The sequence below is a fragment of the Ambystoma mexicanum genome, chromosome 4q (genome assembly GCF_040938575.1).
Source record: "Ambystoma mexicanum isolate Mex_15411 chromosome 4q, UKY_AmexF1_1, whole genome shotgun sequence".
NCBI lineage: Eukaryota > Metazoa > Chordata > Amphibia > Caudata > Ambystomatidae > Ambystoma > Ambystoma mexicanum.
The window spans coordinates 623,685,008-623,705,097 of record NC_090928.1 but is presented as its reverse complement, the minus strand read 5'-3'; the positions used below and the strand labels follow the sequence as shown (position 1 = coordinate 623,705,097).

Sequence of the window (20,090 nt, the reverse complement as noted above, 5' to 3'; positions counted from 1 at the left end):
GCGAGGGGACTCTTCTTGTTTTGGCCATATCTGACCTCCACAGGAAAGCCTTGCATTGACAGAATCCAGGAAGTGATTCGGGAATTACTCACATTTCCGGCCCGGATTCTGTCACTTTGGAGATATTGCAGAGGCTGGTGTGGAGCCTCCACTATGATGTGTTCCCCCTGGATAAGCGGGCGGTAATTCTTCAATGCCCACACCGTTGCCAGGAGTGCCTTCTCACAATCGTTGAATTTTTCCTCCACAGAGGATAAAGTTTTGCTCGCATAGGAGATTACTTTATTGACCATGTCATGCTTTTGGTATAATACTGCCGTCAAGCATGTATTAGAGAACCCTGTCTCCAGGAAGAACCCAGGTCGGGCATGGCCTTATGTAGCAAAATGTTGAATTAATTGCCGGAGTTGAGGTATCCGGGTCCATGTGTACTGCTGGCCCCCAAAAGGTAAAAGCCCGTTTGTATTGGTCCCCCTACTGACCGGCACAGTCCAGTATCCACTGGTCAGGTCTATTGCTGTGAATACCTGTGACCCCTGAATCTGGGCCAGCCCTTGGTCAATGTAGGGCAGAGGCCATCGGGAAGTATGGACCCGTTTGTTGAGCTCCCTAAGGTCGGCACAGAGTCTCCACTGGCCGTTTGGCTTCAATATTCCGAGCACCGGATTATTGAAGGTCTATGTACTGGACGTATTATTCCCCGGGACTCAAGGTTCTTAATTATTTCAGTAAGGGACTCCATGGATGCGAGAGGCAAACAATATTGCTTCACAAACACTGGAGTCAGTCCAGGGTCCGTGGGAATTGTTGTGTGGATGTCGGTGCGACCACAGTCATTTGAGTCTACCGCAAAGAGATCTTGGAAATCCAAGAAAACTTGTTTCAACTTTTGCTTCTGTTCCAGAGTCACACAGGCATCAGCTAGGTTGACTCTCTCTTCCACCATCTGCCTGAAGCCTGGAAAGACTTCTGGTATGGCTATCTCAGCGGTCTCCTCCAGCTGGGTGGAGAAGTCCCTGGTCAGAGTGCTGATTTGGACTGGAGGCTTCAGGTGGGAAAGGCAGCCCTCATGCACCTGGAAAATCACCTCGTCCCCTCTGAAGTCACAAGTCACATCTTCCTTACCATAAGGGCAAGAAGTGTACACCAGGAAGTTCCCCCATGCCGGGTGAAAATCCTTTCTGGTGTTGTATTGTCATCACTGTCAAAACAGTCCTTGGGGATTTGTCCTAACAGTTCATTTCCTAAATCAATGGAGAAATGTCGGTCATCAACCACCATTCCAACAGTGGTGCCTGCGGTTAAGTCGCTGTTATCCACCTCTATTGGAATGGTGTCATGTTCTATGTTGACTAATGGTGTTGGGTTTACCCCTAACCCTTGCTGTTGGAGAGAAGCATTTAGATGAATATAAGAATCAAGGTTTTGCACTTTGTCCTCTTTGAACTTTCACTTCCAGGGAGAATTGTCGGGTCCTTTCTGGGGTGGTGACTTCCTCTTTAAGCTGAATTTCAACTGCATAAGGTAACAATTGAGCTGACCAAAATGCTTTTTCTTGATCATCAAAGCCCATGGGATTATCCGCTAATCGGGACCAAGCTTTGAAGTTAATTAGGTCCAAACTAATGGCAAAGCGGTTGAGAATGTCACTGCCTAAGTAAAAGGTGGCAGTGACGTCTCGCACGACCCAACAATTATGTGCACTTAGTAATCTCTGCAAGCCAAACTGAGAGTGGTCCATGACCACAATATCATCGGCATAGGCCAACCACTAACTTTTCCACCTCCTAGTTTTGGGGCTACCAAGCCCTTACCTGCCAACCACTCACCCAAATCTGCCAAACAGAATAAAAAGGAAAGGGGTCAATCGGCACCCCTGACGCACTCACTTCTCGGAGGCAATTGGTCTAGAAAGAAGCCCCGATTTCCCCAGCCTTACTCTTAACATTGTACCTTGATGTAAATGGATCATAATATTTAGGAGGCTATCTGGGAGGCCCCACTTTAATTTACTCCAAAATTTATTCCTATTTATAGTGTCAAAAGCACGTGATAGATCCACCCAGGCTCAAAAGAGGGGAGATCCATCTTTAACGCAAGTAGCAGCAGTCATACAGCCCAAGTTCAAAAGATATAGAATCGTGGAAATTCCTTTTCTAAAACCTGTCTGTTCCTTCGGAAGAATATCCCTCTGAATGGCCCAGACCACCAACTTCCCCATAACAGACCACAACAATTTTTTCCATCAGCATCCAACAATGAGATGGGACAGTAGCGGTCTGCAAAAAGGCGGTCACCCTTTTTATATAGGGGAATGATCATTGCGTTCTTCCAGGAATCTGGAAACATTTGTGACACTAATATATTTTCAAACAAGATCTTTAAGACTACCGCCCATGTCATAGGAATCTTCAAGGTGGAGTTGGAAAGGCCATTCGGCCCCGGGGCTCTAGAACTAGAGGATTTCCTTATTTGGGGCAATGTGTCGCCCACTGATACCTCCATAAGCCAGTTAGTATTGGTTGCACCGCACTGGCCTACAGAGCTAGCCTGGGCGTATAGCCTAGTGAAATATTCTACCCAAACCTTTTCCTCTATACACAGTGTTTGTGCAGAATCAACTTGATCTGAACCGAGTTGGCAATGGTCCAAAAATTCCTAGCGTTTCTCATTAGTACTGCTTTTAGCATTTCTTCCCCATCTCTATGAGAGAGCAGGAACCTGTGAGATCTAACCCAGTTTTTGTAGTCATTCGTTATTTGCTTCATAGTTGCACTACAGCTTTTGTAGTCCTTTATCATTTTCTTATTTCTAGATTTCTCTGCTCCCACCCATTTCTTCTCATGGATTTCATTGTCAAAGGAATGTTCATGGTTTTTTGGGAGGGGCAACTTTCCCCATTATTGGTTTATTCTAACCCCAGATCAAGTTGATAAGCGTCTGGTTGACAGTATTCCTTCAACTTTTCTTTACTGAGAACATCCACTGCCCCTTCTAGTTTTTGACAAAGAATAAGGCCCCCCTGCTTAAACTCCATTACCCGCCAAATTTGCCTCCAACGGCTTGTTGTATATAGGATAGTTTATGGCATTTCCCACATTTAACAAAATCCAACATTATATGATCACTATCCTTGTTTTGTATCGCCTTCAGTTGTAAGCATTTATCAAATAAGTTCCTTGACACAAAGACGTAATCAATTGAGAAGGACGTCCCTCTCCTCCAATTGGGAACACCCAAGGGTTCACCATTCACATTATCATTCAACATTAGCATATTCTAGTCCCTCATGAAAGCAACCCAGCTATAACTATTTTTGTGATGTCCTTTACCCTATGAGGAGGGTCAGAAGAGATGATACATTGAACATTAAAATTCCCAGTATCAAAAGTTCATCTGATGGACATTGCAACACAATTGTCACTAAGAGATCGGATAGGCTTTGCAAGACTGGTAGTTCACTAATCAACTGCTTCCAATACACTGCTATCGCAACCCAGTATACATTAGTCTTCTGAGCTCTAATCTGCATTCTCACTGCCAATAAGGCTTGGGTGGAGTTCGATATCAGGGAACAGTCACAAAAAACAAGTTTCCTACAAGCCATCAACAGACCGCCACTAGGGCAACCTTGTCCCCTACAAGTGGCACATTGCTCAAAAATAGAGAATCCCTCAATCCCAATTACTTCAGTTAACCAGGTTTCTTGAAATAAGATTAAATCAAAATTATTAAAGATAAACCGTCTTTGTGAGTCCTTAGAGAAGGAGTTGAATCCTCTTTTGTTCCACGAGACATCTTATTTCCCGTTTGGCTAGAGCTTCTGCTCTGGTAGACTAATTTTCTGTATCACTTGTGCTATAATTTCAGGCACTATTTCCCAGATGTTCGGTGCCCCTCCCCAATTGGCAGTGCCAGTCAACTTTTGTTGTGGCAATTCTGAATTTTTGATTGCATTCTGTTCCACCTTGTTTAGAGTAGTTCTAGATATGCTAAAGCCGCTCTTCTGCCATTCTTCACTGGAATCCATCATCGCCTCCAAGGCTAATCTTGATTTCATTTGCAGTTTGGCATTCGAAGTCTTAGGAAACTCCGGGAAGCTAACACGATCTAGGTCTCCAGAGGACAAGTACTTTAGGAGATTCATAGATTTCATTTAATTAAGGATAGCATGGCGATTTAAAGGGATTACATAGCTTATTAGTGTCCCTTTTACTTAAGAACACTTTCAGACTAGACACATTACTGGAAGCCTTTTTATTAACCGTCAACTGGGCCACCGCTGTGGATTGCTGGGGAGGAGAGGATTGCTTCTTAGGCCCCCATATCTCCCATCCATTACTAATAGGGCCTTCACTATTCCCCCCCCTTCTCTATCCTCGATTGACTTGCGTATCTTCAGTGTCACAAGCTCCACTAACTTTTTGTAACGATCAAGCCTCTTTTTTCAAAAATATTGGAGCAATTTTCAATGTAGGCGGGCTCGATTTCGGTGCTTTTTACATAGAAATATCGGGGCTATTTTCTTCAGCACAACCAACAACTCCGTTTGACAACTCACCGTTGCTTTCACAATTAACGTTGAGTTTGCCTCTTGGGGCTTCTTAAATACCACCTCCAATTTTTCTGTTCCTTTTGGGGGAATAGTTCATCCCTGATTGAGGGCACCTTGGTCCAGTTTTTCCGTTATCCTGCTCATATTTATTCCTTAGCTCAGTCCCTTGCGAAATCAGGATATCACATTTTCCTGCTTGCTCCTTTTGGAGACATTGTAGCACCTCCCACTATTCTCTTTGATCCTCATTTGTGGTTGAGAACCAACTGACTCCATCTCTATAGTTTAATTCTAACAATATTCCTGAATGATGGTCTACTTCCCTCTTGATATCTTCGAATACATTTACCAAGGAGCCCAATATGAAATTCAGAGGCACAATCGTTGGTGGACCCAACTCAGATCCTCAATGACCTATTTGTCCAGTTTCTTTTCCCAAATGACCTAACTTTCTTGTCCTGTTGGAGGTGAATCAGAATCTCCTTCTAGAGGAGACCAAACCCCAGGTACCTGATGGAGTTCAAAGGATAAGTCTGTTTGGGGAACCTCGCTGCCCTCTTCCTCCATTCCAGAATGATGTGCTATACTCATCACAAGCTGTTTGCTAATTTCCAGACTCAGCTGCAACTCTTCCAAGTTTTCTTCTAAAGGCACCTCATTCGGGACCTTTGTAGCTATTGCAGGTTCAATGTGAAAATAGTTTTTGATGGTATTTTTTTTTGTATTTGCTGTGAGTGTATATCAAATTCGACATTCACTGGGCTTTTTCACATGAATTCCTTGGTGTGGAATAGAATCTTTCAATAGCTGATCTTTGTTGGACTTACTCCAGAGCTAGTCAGGATTTGACAGTCCAAGGGGAATGAACTTCTAGGAGGGAGAAAACTGGTATGCCCTGTGTTACCAGAACTAAAGGATGTTTCTTCTGGCCCACCGAGATTTGAGATGCATCTAAAAGTCCCGATCTGTCCCCCAATAATCCACTACGTAGATTATATGTTTTTGTCATTCTCCCCTTCCTTTCAAACCCTGTATAAAGTTCAGGGGGCAGAGCACGCGGTAGTTCGATAGTATCGACCTAACACACCGATCCAAGTGAAAGGAAACACCCACAGTCCTCGGAGGGCGGAGGAATTTCTAGGATTAATGTGGGTATGGCTAAATCGCCCTGACTAGCTTGACCGGTCTCAAGGCCTCCCCGCCGAACACCTCCAAACACCATCCACTTTCACCTCACTTCCGCCAAAGTCGTGCTAATTCCCAGATCAAGGACCCACCAAGCAAGGGGAGCCCCACAGTCTCTGGTAAATTATACCCGTAAAGTGCTAGCAGACTTGTCCTTCTGCACAGTAGCACAATAGCACTAATACCCCCTAGCAATTTAGGGCTCCAAATGTGAGGACTACTCAAGGTCACCTGGATGAGGATGAATGTGCGGTCCACACTCAATATCAACGCTCAATATCCAAAACTAAGTATAGAGTGGCATAAGGTGGAGAGTGGGCAGACGATCGGTCTCTACTAGCGGCCTCTGCTAGCTCCTGCCAGCCTTGTCTCATGCCTCACTCCTCTCACCTCACCTCACCAAAAGTGAGGAGTCGATAGGACGGCACCCTCCAAACTCGGTTTACCAGAGAGCGGGTGCAGATGCGAGTCTCTCCATTCACGGTTTCTCCGACCGTCTGATCTGAGCTCGGTGCCAGCTCCAAAAACTCCAACCGACTCGCCAGCTCGCAACACCTTCGATTCGCCTCTATGGTCTAGAGGAAAGGACCTAACGTGACTGTCAAGCCGCACCAGCACTGCAGTTTCAGTTCAGAGCTTAGACTGGCCGCTTCTGACAATCCTGAGGGCCAATCGATTCCGCATCTGCAGCCGATACTTTACCGACGATATGTACGACCAATCCGAGTACTCTTAAAAGCGTTGACCCCAAATTCATCGTAAATTGCTTACACATGCAATTCCAACCGAATGTATGCGCACGCTGCCTCCGGTGAGTCCTGCGTGATGAATTAGCTGCGTTTGTTGTTATGTTGGACAATGGATGCATAAATAAGTACTATCGATCTCTCCATCTAAATCTGGTAGGGTACTGAAATGGTAACTTCATGAACAGATTAGAGCTTTCGGGGTATATTTACTTCAGAAGTGTCTTACTAAGGTTTCCATTGCTACACGATACATTGAATTTTTACTATACTAGATTTCACTACATTGGTCCCCGCTTTTTTTGAGCCTCTAACAAATCTAACAATTATGACCATTATAAAACAATGCCATTGTGCTCTATAAAAGTCCCATTGTGTCATTGTGTTTATGTAATCGGTTGCTTGACATGTTCCTTTTTTGGCATAGAGCAGTGATGGATGCACAGACCCTCACAAGGGAAGAAACCACCGACAAGTCCAGTGTCCCAATGGCGAGTCCTACCGGCATGCACAAAGTGATATTCTCAAGCGTTGGATCTGCCCACACATCTAATACAACTGTTTTTCCTCCATGTCCCACTTTATGAAAATGCTCGGAAAATTAAACAAGATTCTGCATCAATTTCATTTCCAGAGTCATCAAGTAATTTTATTATATTTTATTATAATTTTATTATACTTGTCCTTTACGAAAATGTGTTATGCTTGCAATTTAAAATGAAATTAAAGTTTATGTGTGCTATCAGTTAGTAACACTAAGTGATATGTATGGGTGTCCCTCTATATGTACAATTTTTTGAAGCTCATTGTCACAGTTCCATTTTGCTGTTTTCACCCGTACTAAAAACAAGTACTGTGTTACAGCTGGATGCTGGAACTTCGGCCACAATCACTTCATCCTTTGCAACTGGTCCATAGTATGAGGTTTGCATACTTCCTCCCTAATGCAGAATACATGACAAAAGGTTTGAGGGCAACATTACAATCCGTATGTCTTGCACGGTGATCTTTGATGAAGCACATGGGTCATCTCTGAACGTTATCGGGTTCAATGTAAAAAAAGATATACTTTGACTGTTTACAAGGGTATGTTCATACGAATGTTCTTAGTGTTGAGAAAACAAACCTTTTAGTATACGTTCTTACTCATTTAATATTACTTTGTGTTTAAGCGCTCAGTGCGATGAAAGATTTTAATTTCCAGTACGATCCACTTTTCTTTTTTTTTACTGAATATTCTGTTCAAGGAATGTACACAAGGTATTGCAATAGAAGAGGAGGCACATAGACCAGAGGTAAACAATCTAATATTGAAAGACATCACATTGCATTTGGAATACATTTTAATGATAAGACACATGTATGTGATTGCTATTCGTGATACATTTTAAAATGGAATTACCCTAGCACATCGGTGCTGCACTGCCCATTTCGTTGCAGAAATAATGATGGGCAAATAGGATATTAGCCATCAGTCAACGGGGCACAGACTTGCTGATGTCAAACCCTCAATTCTTGACCCAAACCACATACATACACGTATGCAGTGCTTGGCACTGAACAACTATGGTGGGTAACATTTTCATAGCAATGATCAATCGAGTGACCTGATTCAACCCCCTAACTTCCACAATGTTCTGCCTTAGCAGTTTTTAAACACCTCTGCGATTAGGCCCCTTTTAACTCTCTCCGATACTTACTATTTCAGTATTTTGATGTGCAATTTTTGGGGGTTTCTCCATAGCTCTACATAGCACACCAGTGCGTCCAAAATATATTCAAAGTATCGTCTGTCAACATTTTGCCAACTAGTGTCTTCTGTTGCTGTGTTTCCATACAGTGTGACTCAGTGGTTTCCTTTGCATGCACCCCTCCTTGTGTCCTTCTCTTGTGTTTTTCACAGCCCCCTCCAACACCATTCCTCTTCTTCCCTCTGCCTACCAACTCCCTGGTGCTCTCTGTCTCTTCTATCTTTTCTAACTTTCTCCATCGACTACCCTGCTCTGCTCACTAAATCTGGTAGTAAGACATTTACGAAGGACTTCTTGGTCTCAAACCCCCGGCCTCACTGTCGCCGATACCTATACCTGTGCTAAATCCAGGCAAACCCTCTGCGACATCCTTTGTCGTTCCCTCGCCACACCTACAGACTCTAAATATAGTGTCTGCCATCTCTACTTTCTCTTCTTCTCACATTAATGGTGGCACCCAGCGGGATGCCCTCTTGGCCTCCTTCCACTCTGTGCAATGTCATCATTAATGTTTACTTAATGCCCCTTAATTAAGAAGTCTCCTTGTTAAAGTCTCCTTCTTGGAGAATTTAACATCCAATTGGATGTCTCGTGTACTTCCTCAGGACACAGAAAACTTCCCAGAGGATGTGCTTGCAAAACTTTATTCCTTCACCCCTTGTGTCCTCATCTTATTTGACCGCTACACTGCCTTTGACATGGTGAACACTACCATCCTTTTCAACCGTCTCCATGATAGTTATCACCAATCATGCCCTTGCTTGGGTGAGTCCTTTCCTCTCCGGTCGACCCCTCCCTGTTCCAACTTGGGTCCTTCCTGTACTGATCTCTATCTGCTTTTTCTCCCCCTATCCCCTGCTGATCTGCTCACTGAAACTGCTGGTTGTCAGGATACAGTCTGACCCGGGTACCCTTTCATCTTGGGGCCAGGTTCCCCTCCCTGCCAGTTGCCCACCTGCACTGCCTCCCTGACAACACTTGCACTCAGGGACGGATTCTGCATCCCTACAGCACCCTAACAGCAATTGACACCTGTTGTCTGCACTTACCCTTGCACTTTCCACCTGCTGTCCGCACTTTTTATTATTGGATTCCTTTATTTATTTGGACTGTTCATCCTATGCACTCCACTGGCCCATCCACCTTTCCCACAGCACTTTTACCCTTGTCCCCCCCCTTCCTTTTGCAATATCAATGTCACCTGGGATAGTAAGACCTTTGTCTCCGTCTTCCCTCCGTCTACCCTCCCTTGCCTTGTTGCGCCTTGAAGCACTTGTGCATTTGTGCGTTATAAATGCCAAATCATATCAGCATATGATATTGTGGAGTGTTTTGTACAGACACAAAAGGAATCCTAGGTTACATTCAGTGCCTTGTACTATCGGTTTTACTTATCTTCAATGTAACTGTGGTCAAAAACTAATTTGAAGTCAAGGCTTCCCCTGCTCTGTGAAACGAAACGCAACTGTCAATGAATATAATGCCCCGAGGTCCAACTCTCCTCGAATGACAGCTATACACAATACAATTCATAGTTAGTTCTATACTGTGGCTATTATAGACTGATTTCTTGCTGAGATTCACAATATAAAGCATAGAATCTAGCAAAGCAATTCTATGTTGGCTGATTTGGCCTGCGCTCACTGGCCGTGTTCAGATTTCAAAAACTGATCTGCCGCGAAGGGCACTCCCTTCTGCAATAGTGGGAACAAATTCTTCATTACCTCAGGCCCCTGCCCGACTTGCTACGGCCTTCCCAAGAAGATAGGCTTTTGGCTTGACCGTAGCGATTACGTGACTTTGCGCACTACTGCAATGTTCAGCACAAGGCTACGGACTTAAGGTCTGCGTTTGAAATTCAGGTGAAAGAATCCCAAAAATTGGCTAACACTCATCCACGCTTAACCTATGCACACGCACTGCCGATAGTCGAATGATAAATACAACTAACCGGGTATGGGCAAGCAAAGTGACCCATCTCGCTTGAAACTAGACAGGGCTGCCTCAGGTGGGATAGATGGTGTGAACGGCTGTCCCATGTTACGCTCAGAACCTAATGAATACAAACCTCTCGTGAAAGAAGCTAAGAGAGAGGTTGCAGGATTTCACAAGGTTAACTTTATTCCGAAATTAAATAATAATCAACAAAGGTAGAGCTGTTCGTGAACGTAGAGACTCCAGATCTAATGCTTTTGCCCATGGAAAGGTCACAGCGTCATGAATGACATCAACTATAGGTTCATAAACTGCACTAGTGATGGGTGAGACAGTAAAGATCGCGCATCATTGGTGGATGCCAACAATTTATTTTTCTTGTGTTTTTCGAATGCCATGTGCACCTGCTGTGCTCAGTGCTCCATGGAGGGAAGGTCACTTTGTGGGATGATGCTTGTGGTGAAAGAAGAAATGTATCAGTTCACTCTGTGGCATCTTTTCCGGTATGTTTTAATATTGTGGCATTAATTCTCAAAAACGAAACCCACCAAACGTAAGCGCTGAAAACAAGCTTCAATTGTTATGTGACCTTGGACCGAAAGGAGCAATATGGAATACCTGCAAAAATGATATTTACTGTTATGAAAGTGGACATTGGAACATTTAGTTTCAATTTATGCAAACCGTTGTTCAGAGCGAACACTGCGCGTTACGCCAAAAGAATGGAACAACCAAACAATGTAAGTTCAATACATAATATTTTTGCGAAAAAAGAAGGGGAAATTGTTCTCTTTGCATATTGGAGAATTTAGTGACGTGCTAAAATGGAATTTTGACGTAAAGAGTGGATAGAATACATTGTTCCATATACCGTGCCATATTTAAAATACTGAGTGCGTAATTCACAGTTTATTTAGAAGTCTACTAATAATTGTTATTGGTGTTTTGGTTTAGTCGGGATGAGTAAAGGTTGGAATTTTTGTCCTCTATTGATTTTTGATGTTGTCCGCTGGAGCATATTGTGACGATTACTCAGACGAGACAAAAGCACAACCTGTATGCAGGCTAGTGATATCTAAACCACTTCGTCCCATGAAATATCAGGGTGCCCAATCAAGGTTGCATTATTGAAAGCCCGGGATTAGAAGATTTTCCAAGGGTAATTGGTTTGCTTTTCTATAGACAATATTCCCAGTTCTGTTACAATGCCATCTGTCTGTTGTCCCATTTCTGACTCACTGTATCCATGCTCTTGGGAGCTACATACTCAGCGCTAACCTTTCATGCACATCGTAGTCTAAAATATACCCCCACGTTGTTGGTGTGCGTTCTTTGTGTTCGTTATTCTGATTCATCCGGTGCAGAATTACAACATAAATTAGTATAAATAACAGAATAAAAATATATTTTAGTATCAGTTATCTACACAGATATATTGTACTGTTCTGCGAATGCCATAGTTTCCAGCTGCCGTGGGGTGGCTTTTTCAACCAGCAATGGCAGATACACCTAACCACATCGTTCATCATCACCATCATCATGTGCGACTATCGACCGGGAGCGATATGCCCTTTTGCGATACCAGCGACAAGGAGCAACCTGTCATCACTTGCAGTGTAGCAAGAATCCGATGCGTCCAATCCACAACTTCTCCCGAAAGGAACACCATATGCGTCATTTTAAACTTTTGCCACTGGAGCCTAAAGAGACAACTATTGGTGGTTCATCACAATCAGTGAATCTCAATGTGATTTTTGGAGCGTTCTTTGATAAATAAAAGCACTTGCGAAATTGCAGATTAATGATGTTTTCTGTAAAATTATTTGTAGCAAATTCGATTTAGGATGCGATGTGAGTGTGTTAATCTTCTGTGTTCTGCGTCAACTGACTTTTTTACGTGGGTGATGACTGGGCGCGTTTGGCTATGCTGCCCACTAACGTCATGAAAATAGGTGGAGCATTTCGTTTGGAATAGTGATGTCATGGGCGGGGGATATGATTTAGAGCCCAGGGGCACTCGCCCCGAGTGCTATGCAGCAACGAATAAGATAAGCACAAGATGGCCGCGGCCGACTTCTTGTTTTCGCATGTGTAAAAGTGAGAAAAACCAAGGTAAGAAGCATAGGAACGTTTTTTACGACCGATCAATTTATGCTGAAAAACACATGCTCGAACGATCGGGACAATAATATTTTTGAGTGCACTACCCCCTTAAAGCAGAACTTAACCGTTTAGCTGGACTATTCCGGTTATTGGGCTCAGGACTTCCCAACCTGTCTGTTCCACTAGGACTAGGCATTTTCAGTCCACCTGTACAAAAGCTTTACAAGTTTCTCCCTTCTGTAACAAGCCTTGCCGCAATGCTGTTGGTAGGTCCAAGATAAATGGTATGACCTATAATTTCCTCATTATTGAACACCTACAAATTAGGGCCTCTGAGATCAGAGTACGAGACCAGTGCCTCGAACCATGAATCGTGTAGATGACATGGTTTAGTTCCGACATCCAGAAAGCAATGTCCATTTCTGCAAGTGCTTACTTTCGTAGGTTGCATCGTTGGTGTATTTATCATTTGTTAATGGAGTAATCCGGCCCAATAAAGTATGTTAACTGGATGGCTAGGAAGCAGTATTTTGTGAAGGTGGCGGGTGAGCTATAGGAGTGACTAAAAGTCTTAAGCTTGATTGGCCCCATATGAGGGTCTGATTTTGATTGTGTGTCTACACAAAGTTGTGTAAAAGTATGTACTATACTACAGTACCTGCCTTGCAAAGGGTAGTCCGAGGCGTCAGGAGTGTTACCAAGTGGTGTTTGCTTTGCAGTTTAAAATGGTGTTGGTGCAATTCTTTCACGTTTATCCTTGCAAGTCTCAACAGCATACTTTCCTTGGGGATGTTTCTTGCACTGGATGAGGTATTATTGCACATAAGATTTGCAAATGCATGTGCCTTGTATCTGTAATGTTTGGTTTTGTGGAGTTGGTGCTGATGTGTAGGCAGGTTTTACATCTCTTAACATTGCGTGTGGATGTTCCAGTCTTTGTTCTTGATCTGGTAGAATTTTTCCATTTGCATGCAACTGAAGGGGCTTCTTTGGAAATGTCCCACTGCTCCTCATCTCTTTTGAAAACAGAGTGTAGGTCCTTAACAATTCTATTCAGTTGGGTTAATGCTGTATGAGCAGGGGTATTTCTTTGTGGTTTTGTGGTCCCTGTATTGAAGTTGGTCATTTCTGGGTATTCTCAAAGCCTGCTGAAATTCCCTGTCAATTGCAATAGTCATCCTTTTGCAAGGATGCATAAAGTGTGGCAAGTTGGTTGTCCCCATGCCCTCCTGTTAGAAGACATACGTTGTTATCAGATGGTTTGGCTGTAGATAGTTGTGTGGCTTGGATAGAAACGTGTCCTGTGTAGGTCTTTGTGTAGAAAGCGTATGTTTACCTTGGAAAATTCCATGGTGAATTTAATGCAGCGGTGAAGACATTTAGGGATTTACAGAATCGTTTCTGGGAACCTTCAGTCCAAATTAAACATTTTAGAAATTTGAATGTGCAAGAGAGTACCCAAAAAGTTGAAACCCTGTGAAGGTGCACCCCCTTAATTGGCAAAGGAAACTCTCTTCCACCAAAACATACATTTAAGGTTTCCAAGTAAACTAAAACTCATCCCTACTTCCCAAAACAGTTTAGATTGCAAAATGTCAAGTTGAAAGCTACTAGCTGTAAAGTCACTTGTCCCCATTCGTAAATGAAGATCAGTGTATAGTATTAGAAAATGCTCTCGTTTCCACAGTTGTAGTTTGCCTAGCACCAACCAGGACAATTATATATGTTAAATCAGAATCCAGGAGAAGAGGTGTTGCATCCTGTCCTCGGGTTAAACAAGGACAGTTATGTAAATACTGTTTAACCAACGGACAACAAATATATAGGTGACAAACATATAGGTGGTAGAGCTGTTATTTGGTGGGTTTGCTCGCTGTAACAACGCATTTTTGTGCGTGGTTGGAGAATCTGAAAGAAAGGAGACCTGCGTTCTAATCCTAGCTTCCCTATCACTAAAAAAAATGAAATTTACGAGGGGAGATGCATGAGCCTGCGCATAGTATGTTTTGTCACATAAATGGACACCAGCCCAGAGTGCATGAAACAAGGACCAAAAAGTGGTACATAAAAAGAGAAAATAACTGCCTGGTGTTTAAAGACTAGACTAACATATTAAATCGAAGTTTCCCCACTTGACCAAGCTATTCAATAAGGCACAGTGAGACCGATTTACTTCCGGTTACCAGCTGCTCAAATTGACAGGTCCTTGAAGTTTGCAGCGTTCGATTTACTGAAGCCTCCTACCTTGAAGGACATACTGCAGGGTCCCCCAACCCACCCCGGCCACACAAACCTTTCAATTCGAACTGAAACCACCACTTTTACGATTTACCGATGTCCTGCAAAGTGATGAACCAAGAAAGTAGGGATCAAAAGTCTGCTTCCGCGGAGATGTGGGAAATCACTATCTTACTGTAGCCTGGTTTTCAAAAAGGTGCTAGAATTGGAATCCCCACCTAGGCTTACATTGTTAAACCAGGATCGGGCTTACTTGAACGCTATGCTTAAGGGACCCTACACACACACAGTTTCCATCCCAGTTAAAACCGTGCCCAGTCACTTAAAGCAGAAGTATGCATTGTGCCATGGTACCCTATTCGAAGCAACATCTATAGAAAAAAAAAGACAAGGCATACCGCTATCCAACACATGGCCTTTTCTAGGGCGTTGACACGCCATTTTTAGATTGTGCATGCAAGTTCGGGAAACGTTTACACTTTAATGGGGATAGAAAGACAGCTTTTAAAAATAAAAATGAGCACACCCATGCATGTTTAAGACCCATCAACCCATGCATTTCCTGATTCAATGTTTGCTGCAGATTTCTCATGCCCCATAAGTTGAGGGCATAAGGTATGGCTAGGGGGACATGGAAGGGTGAATGTAGTTTACGAAAAAGCAGTTCTACTGGAAAATACGTGGTGCCTTTTATCAGGTTAAATGCCTGATGGGGTCCGTAGTCCCTCAAATGTTTAAACACACTTCAGAAAGTATTAATTCCTTTTCCTGCACCCTTTTCCTTCGTCGTCTGTCCTGGCTTACCGCTCTACCCGCCCCACCTCACCACACCCTCCCCCATCAGTCAGACCTTTAGTGATTCCCCCATCCTCTTTCCCCAGGATGCTCATAGGCCACTATTGCCTAACACTATTCGACCAACGCAGGCCCGGCTAAAGTTGTATTGGGGCCCATTTCAACATGATGTTTGGGAGCCCGTCCTTACTTAGAGCGAAAACCATATGAGGCACCTACTCTGGACAAGCTCAGAGCCTTTAGGCCACTACCGTGATGAATGGCTCTTTATTTAAACACTGCAAAAACGAATATAGGTAACATAGTAACTTTTGAAAAGTAACTAAAATGGCAACAGAGCACTTCTGCCGAAATTACCTATCACTTGTGCAACCAACAATGCGTGGCGGATAAAAGCAATAAATAGCCCAATAGTAGCCTCTGTTCCGGACATCCCATTTCTTTAAAAGGAAATATAAACGGGGGAATACATGCCTTCATCATGACGCCAATTAGTGGTCATTGGCAAATGCACCATTTCTTACCGTGTAGCAGCAGCTTCTCCGTGGCGCTTTTAAATAAACACGCAGCCAACCTGGGAGCAAACATTAAGGTGCAATAGAATAATGGGCTTAACATTTTTTAAACACATGGCACAATTCAGTATTTCACGAGAGGAAAAAAACGGATGTACACAAAAACAAAATGAACTTACTGCAAACCTAAGGAGAAGGCAGGACTTCCCAACGCCAGAGTCCCCAATGAGCAGCAACTTGAATAAATAATCACTGTGAAGAAAAGAAACTGATGAAAATCACATCTAAAGAAATCAACATTTCAATGTACTGTCATTTGCTAATCTGAGAAGTTACCACTCTGTCAAAAAGTCAGAACAACCGACGAGTTTACACATTTTCTAAGGTTCACATATTCGAACTCTGAAGGATGGCCTCCGCATTTCGGCCATTACGTTAATTGCTATTCTCAACATTTTAGTTGTTATCATTTCTAGCTTCAACTAACAGTATCCCTGCCTCGTTCATCAAGCATCCAGTACGTTGCCAACATTGCATTTTACTTATCGACACTATGGATAGCTCGGTTACAAGTACTTAGCCATTTCAAAATACAGGTGTACATCATCAGGCCTTCAAGATAAAATTCATCCTTGATCATTGAAATGTATCCACCAAATCAGCATCAAATGTACAAAAAGTCAAAGCCTGTATAGATCTTCAAGAATGTATTTAGTCAAACCACAGATACCGACCCACCATAAGAGGCCAACCATTTCAAACTGGAAATCTGAACAAGCTGCAAAGACTGCAGCATATCCTAGTAGAGCCCTTCCATCTTATTTAGCTGACCAACCTACCATGCTAAAATCTCCACCACTCCAGTACTACGCAAACTGTTGGAGAAGTCGGTCATCTCCCAACTAATCCATCACACTGAATCTGTCTGCTGTCTCCACAACCACAAGTCTGGCTTGAGAGCAGCCAGAGGTACAGACACTGCTCTGAACACCAGTAAGGTCTCGCTCTCAAAACTTGATCCAAACTCCCCTTATCCTCCTTGATCAATCCTCTGCCTTCAACACTGTCAATCATGCTACCCTACGGACTCTGATACTCTGGGCATCACAGACCGGGAACTGGTTTGTCCGACCTCTCCTTTCGAATCGGTTCAAAGGGGCCCTTTTCTCTCCTCCACCCCAATCTCTACTTGTGGCGTCCCTCAGGGCTCTAGCCTTGCATCGTGACACTTTACACTTTAACATTTACCTTGCTTTTTTTCTCCCTCTCCCTCTCCCTCTCCCTCCCCCCCCCCCCAGAATAGGACTGCAAGACTTATCCTTGGCCTCAAGCCCAAGGACTGCATCTCTCCAGCCCCAAAATCTCCCCACTGGCTCCCGGTTGCTGCAAGGATCAAATTCAAGACCATCTGCATCATACACAAGGCTTGCTGGAGCCTGCAACCATGCTACATCCATCTTTCTCTCCCTTAATACCTCTCCTGCTAGAGTCCTTCCGTCCTCTAGCACCAACTCTCTGCAGGCAAGACTTTTCTCCAAGCAGAGTTGGGCAGGGGGGTGCGGGGGGAGGGTGGGGGTCAGAGTAGATCTTTCTTTCGCAGGAGCCTCCCTCTGGAATGGCCTCCCACCCCTCTCAGACTTGAGTCGGATCTCCTTAAGTTCTGCGAACTTCTCAAGACCTTCCTTTTCTCCTCCTTCCCTCTCCCACTTCCTTACCAACTCCCTCCGCCCCTGCTGCTGCTGCAACTGGCTGTCTGGTACCTTCTGAGTCGTAACAGCGGCCAGGCCCTCCCTCAACCAGTCTGCCCCAATGCCCCCTTACTACCACTTTTCGGGCACCCTGACTAGACTACTGAGTCTGGCCCACTCCGCCTCCTCACACCAGTTGACCCTTACCCCATTCCCCTTCCACCTCCCCCCCCCCCCCCAAGGGCACTTGTCCCAACAGGCTCCCCTTAGCATTTACCCAGCCGCTGGGGTCCCGCCTTCCTGCATCCCCCTCACCTTCCCTCTCTCTCTCTCTCCCTGACCTGCCCCTGCACGTCCCGTTTCCTGCACTTGCACCATCACAATGTCACAAGGCCTAGTAGGACCATTTGTTTATCCTCCTCTGTCCACACCCCCTCCCCACCTAGTCTTGTGGCCGCTAGAACCACTTTCTGCTGCTTCAAGCTGTCAGAAGGATAGCACTGAATTGGGAAACTACTATTGCATTTACATATTGTAGATTAAGGCGACATCTCTAAACTGGGGACTGCAGAATGAACCCAGAAAGGCTAGGGTGAATTCATAGTAGAGGTCAACACACTGTCTTAAGTTTTCCTGAACACCATCGTCCAGAACCGTTATTTCTATTTGTCAAGTCTCAACTATTACTACTTTTCATAATTAACAAATGTCTTGATTATTATGCATAGTCTTGCGCTATCCCTGTTTAGGTGTATTCGTCTGGTAAAGCAACTTTCAGCATCCTGAGCTTATGGCCCTTGGAACGTACATTGTTACTGGATGAGATTACACCAGAATATTTCCGAGTCCAAATAACTGGACAAACTCAAGAAGATGGCAAGTTGCTGTTTTATTAGCAATTATCTAAAAATGTGTTCACAATGAACATCAACGGACGTACGCTCAATCTCAGCGATTTTCAAACAATACAATTATATACTTCTTTATGCGTCAGAATGATGTCATGCTACGTGGCAATACTGAAAAACCTATCAAGGGTAGGGATAGGTTAAGGGACACATCTAGATATAAAATCATATAGGGGCTAGGTTTGTTATTGGTGTCTGATATCAGGTGAACAACTCATGACCACCTCTTCAAACAGGTCATATTAAGAAAAATCAGTTGCAGTGCTTAATTGGTTTCTCAAGCTATAAGGTCTTTTTTTATACAGACTAATACAATTGGTTTGGCACACTTACGCCATGTCTGGAACATTCGGTTCAAATAGCAGCACGCAAGTCAAGACCCAGCTGCAATTAGCAGCAACATCTCATCATGCATGCCTTCGGACAAGAAATTTTCTTTGTACTTGTCCTTGCAGAGTATTCTTGTCCAGGGAATGCAATGGGAGCGATGGCACTCACTATCGTGTCTAGAACTCAAGTTCACGCCTTTTTCCATGCTTGCCTCGCGTGATTTAAGAGACCATGATTCTGTTCCTTCTGCAAGCTTTTAAATGAAGACTGCGCATCCTTTGTGTTCTTCCTTGCACCTTAACGTGAGATGAATCATCCTCTGCTCACATGTTCCTCCTCATTATAGATAGCTGACCTAGACTTCTCAGTTCTCGACTTCAGGCCAGACAGCCCCCCAACGCAGCTCCAACAACCTGCTATGCAACAGAGCCTTTCCTTTTTCCTTCATGATTTCTTTGACTCATTTCAGGATACCAATGTCCAGTTTCTGTACAATGGCGGCTCTGCCGGCATTCTATTTATTACTTGTAGCTAGCCTATACGATAACTTGATCTATCTTGCGTTTCAGCGTCTGTACATTCTTTATACTTCTCATTTCTGCAGCATTTTTTACCATGTAATGTCCTTTTTACACTTTAAGAAGTAATCTAGAGAACCTCAACTTCCCCTCTAGGATCCATACATCGTCTTTGTTCACCGTCGTGGTTAGTTTTCTTAGCTCCTTCTCAAATTCCTTCAGGGAGTTCCTCCTGCAGGCTGTCATCAACTCGAGGGTACATTCAATATGGTTGTCTTAATGGATACCGTCTTCCGTATACTCGTTGCAGTATTGGTAAAATAGCTGGTGTTAGACAGGGCACTGTCTCATGGCTCCAATACAGGGGAGGCCAGGGGAGTAGGACACCTGCAGATATATACTCTGCTCCTCTACTTTCCTAAAGTGAAGGCCTAGTTAATTCCCAGAGGGCGACGAAAAGGCTTCTGCCGAATGAGGACTGCAGGTTTTGATGATAATGGAGAAATCAGAAGGTGGGGATTAAGGGTATAGGTCCAAGCTGCTTTGAACTGAATGGGAAGCCCCGAACAGGTGAAAGAAGAAGCAGTAGCTGCTAAAGTACTGATTAACAGTGAACCACATGACACCACTCAGCCTGATAACATACTATATAGTATGGAATGCTTGTACGTAAGAGTAGAACTAAACCCCTTCGCTTTGGGGCAGAGTGTGCATTCTGTGGAGGTGCTCAGGGAGGGACGGCGTTGCATACTAAAAGCAAGAGTAGGCCACTGAAACAGTGATAGGGTATGTTAACATGATTTAATAGTGTGCATACAGATGC

At 43.8% G+C, this 20,090-nt stretch overlaps 1 protein-coding gene across 1 annotated transcript in view; it reads right to left on the bottom strand.

The window, feature by feature from the left end:
- The window catches only part of RAB1A (RAB1A, member RAS oncogene family), a 237,863-nt gene that overhangs the window by 151,461 nt on the left and 66,312 nt on the right, over window positions 1-20,090 (bottom strand). Inside the window, exon 2 of the mRNA XM_069608163.1 lies at window positions 16,003-16,075. Within this exon, the coding sequence (XP_069464264.1) occupies window positions 16,003-16,075 (73 nt within the window). The remainder of the gene's footprint in view (window positions 1-16,002; window positions 16,076-20,090) is intronic.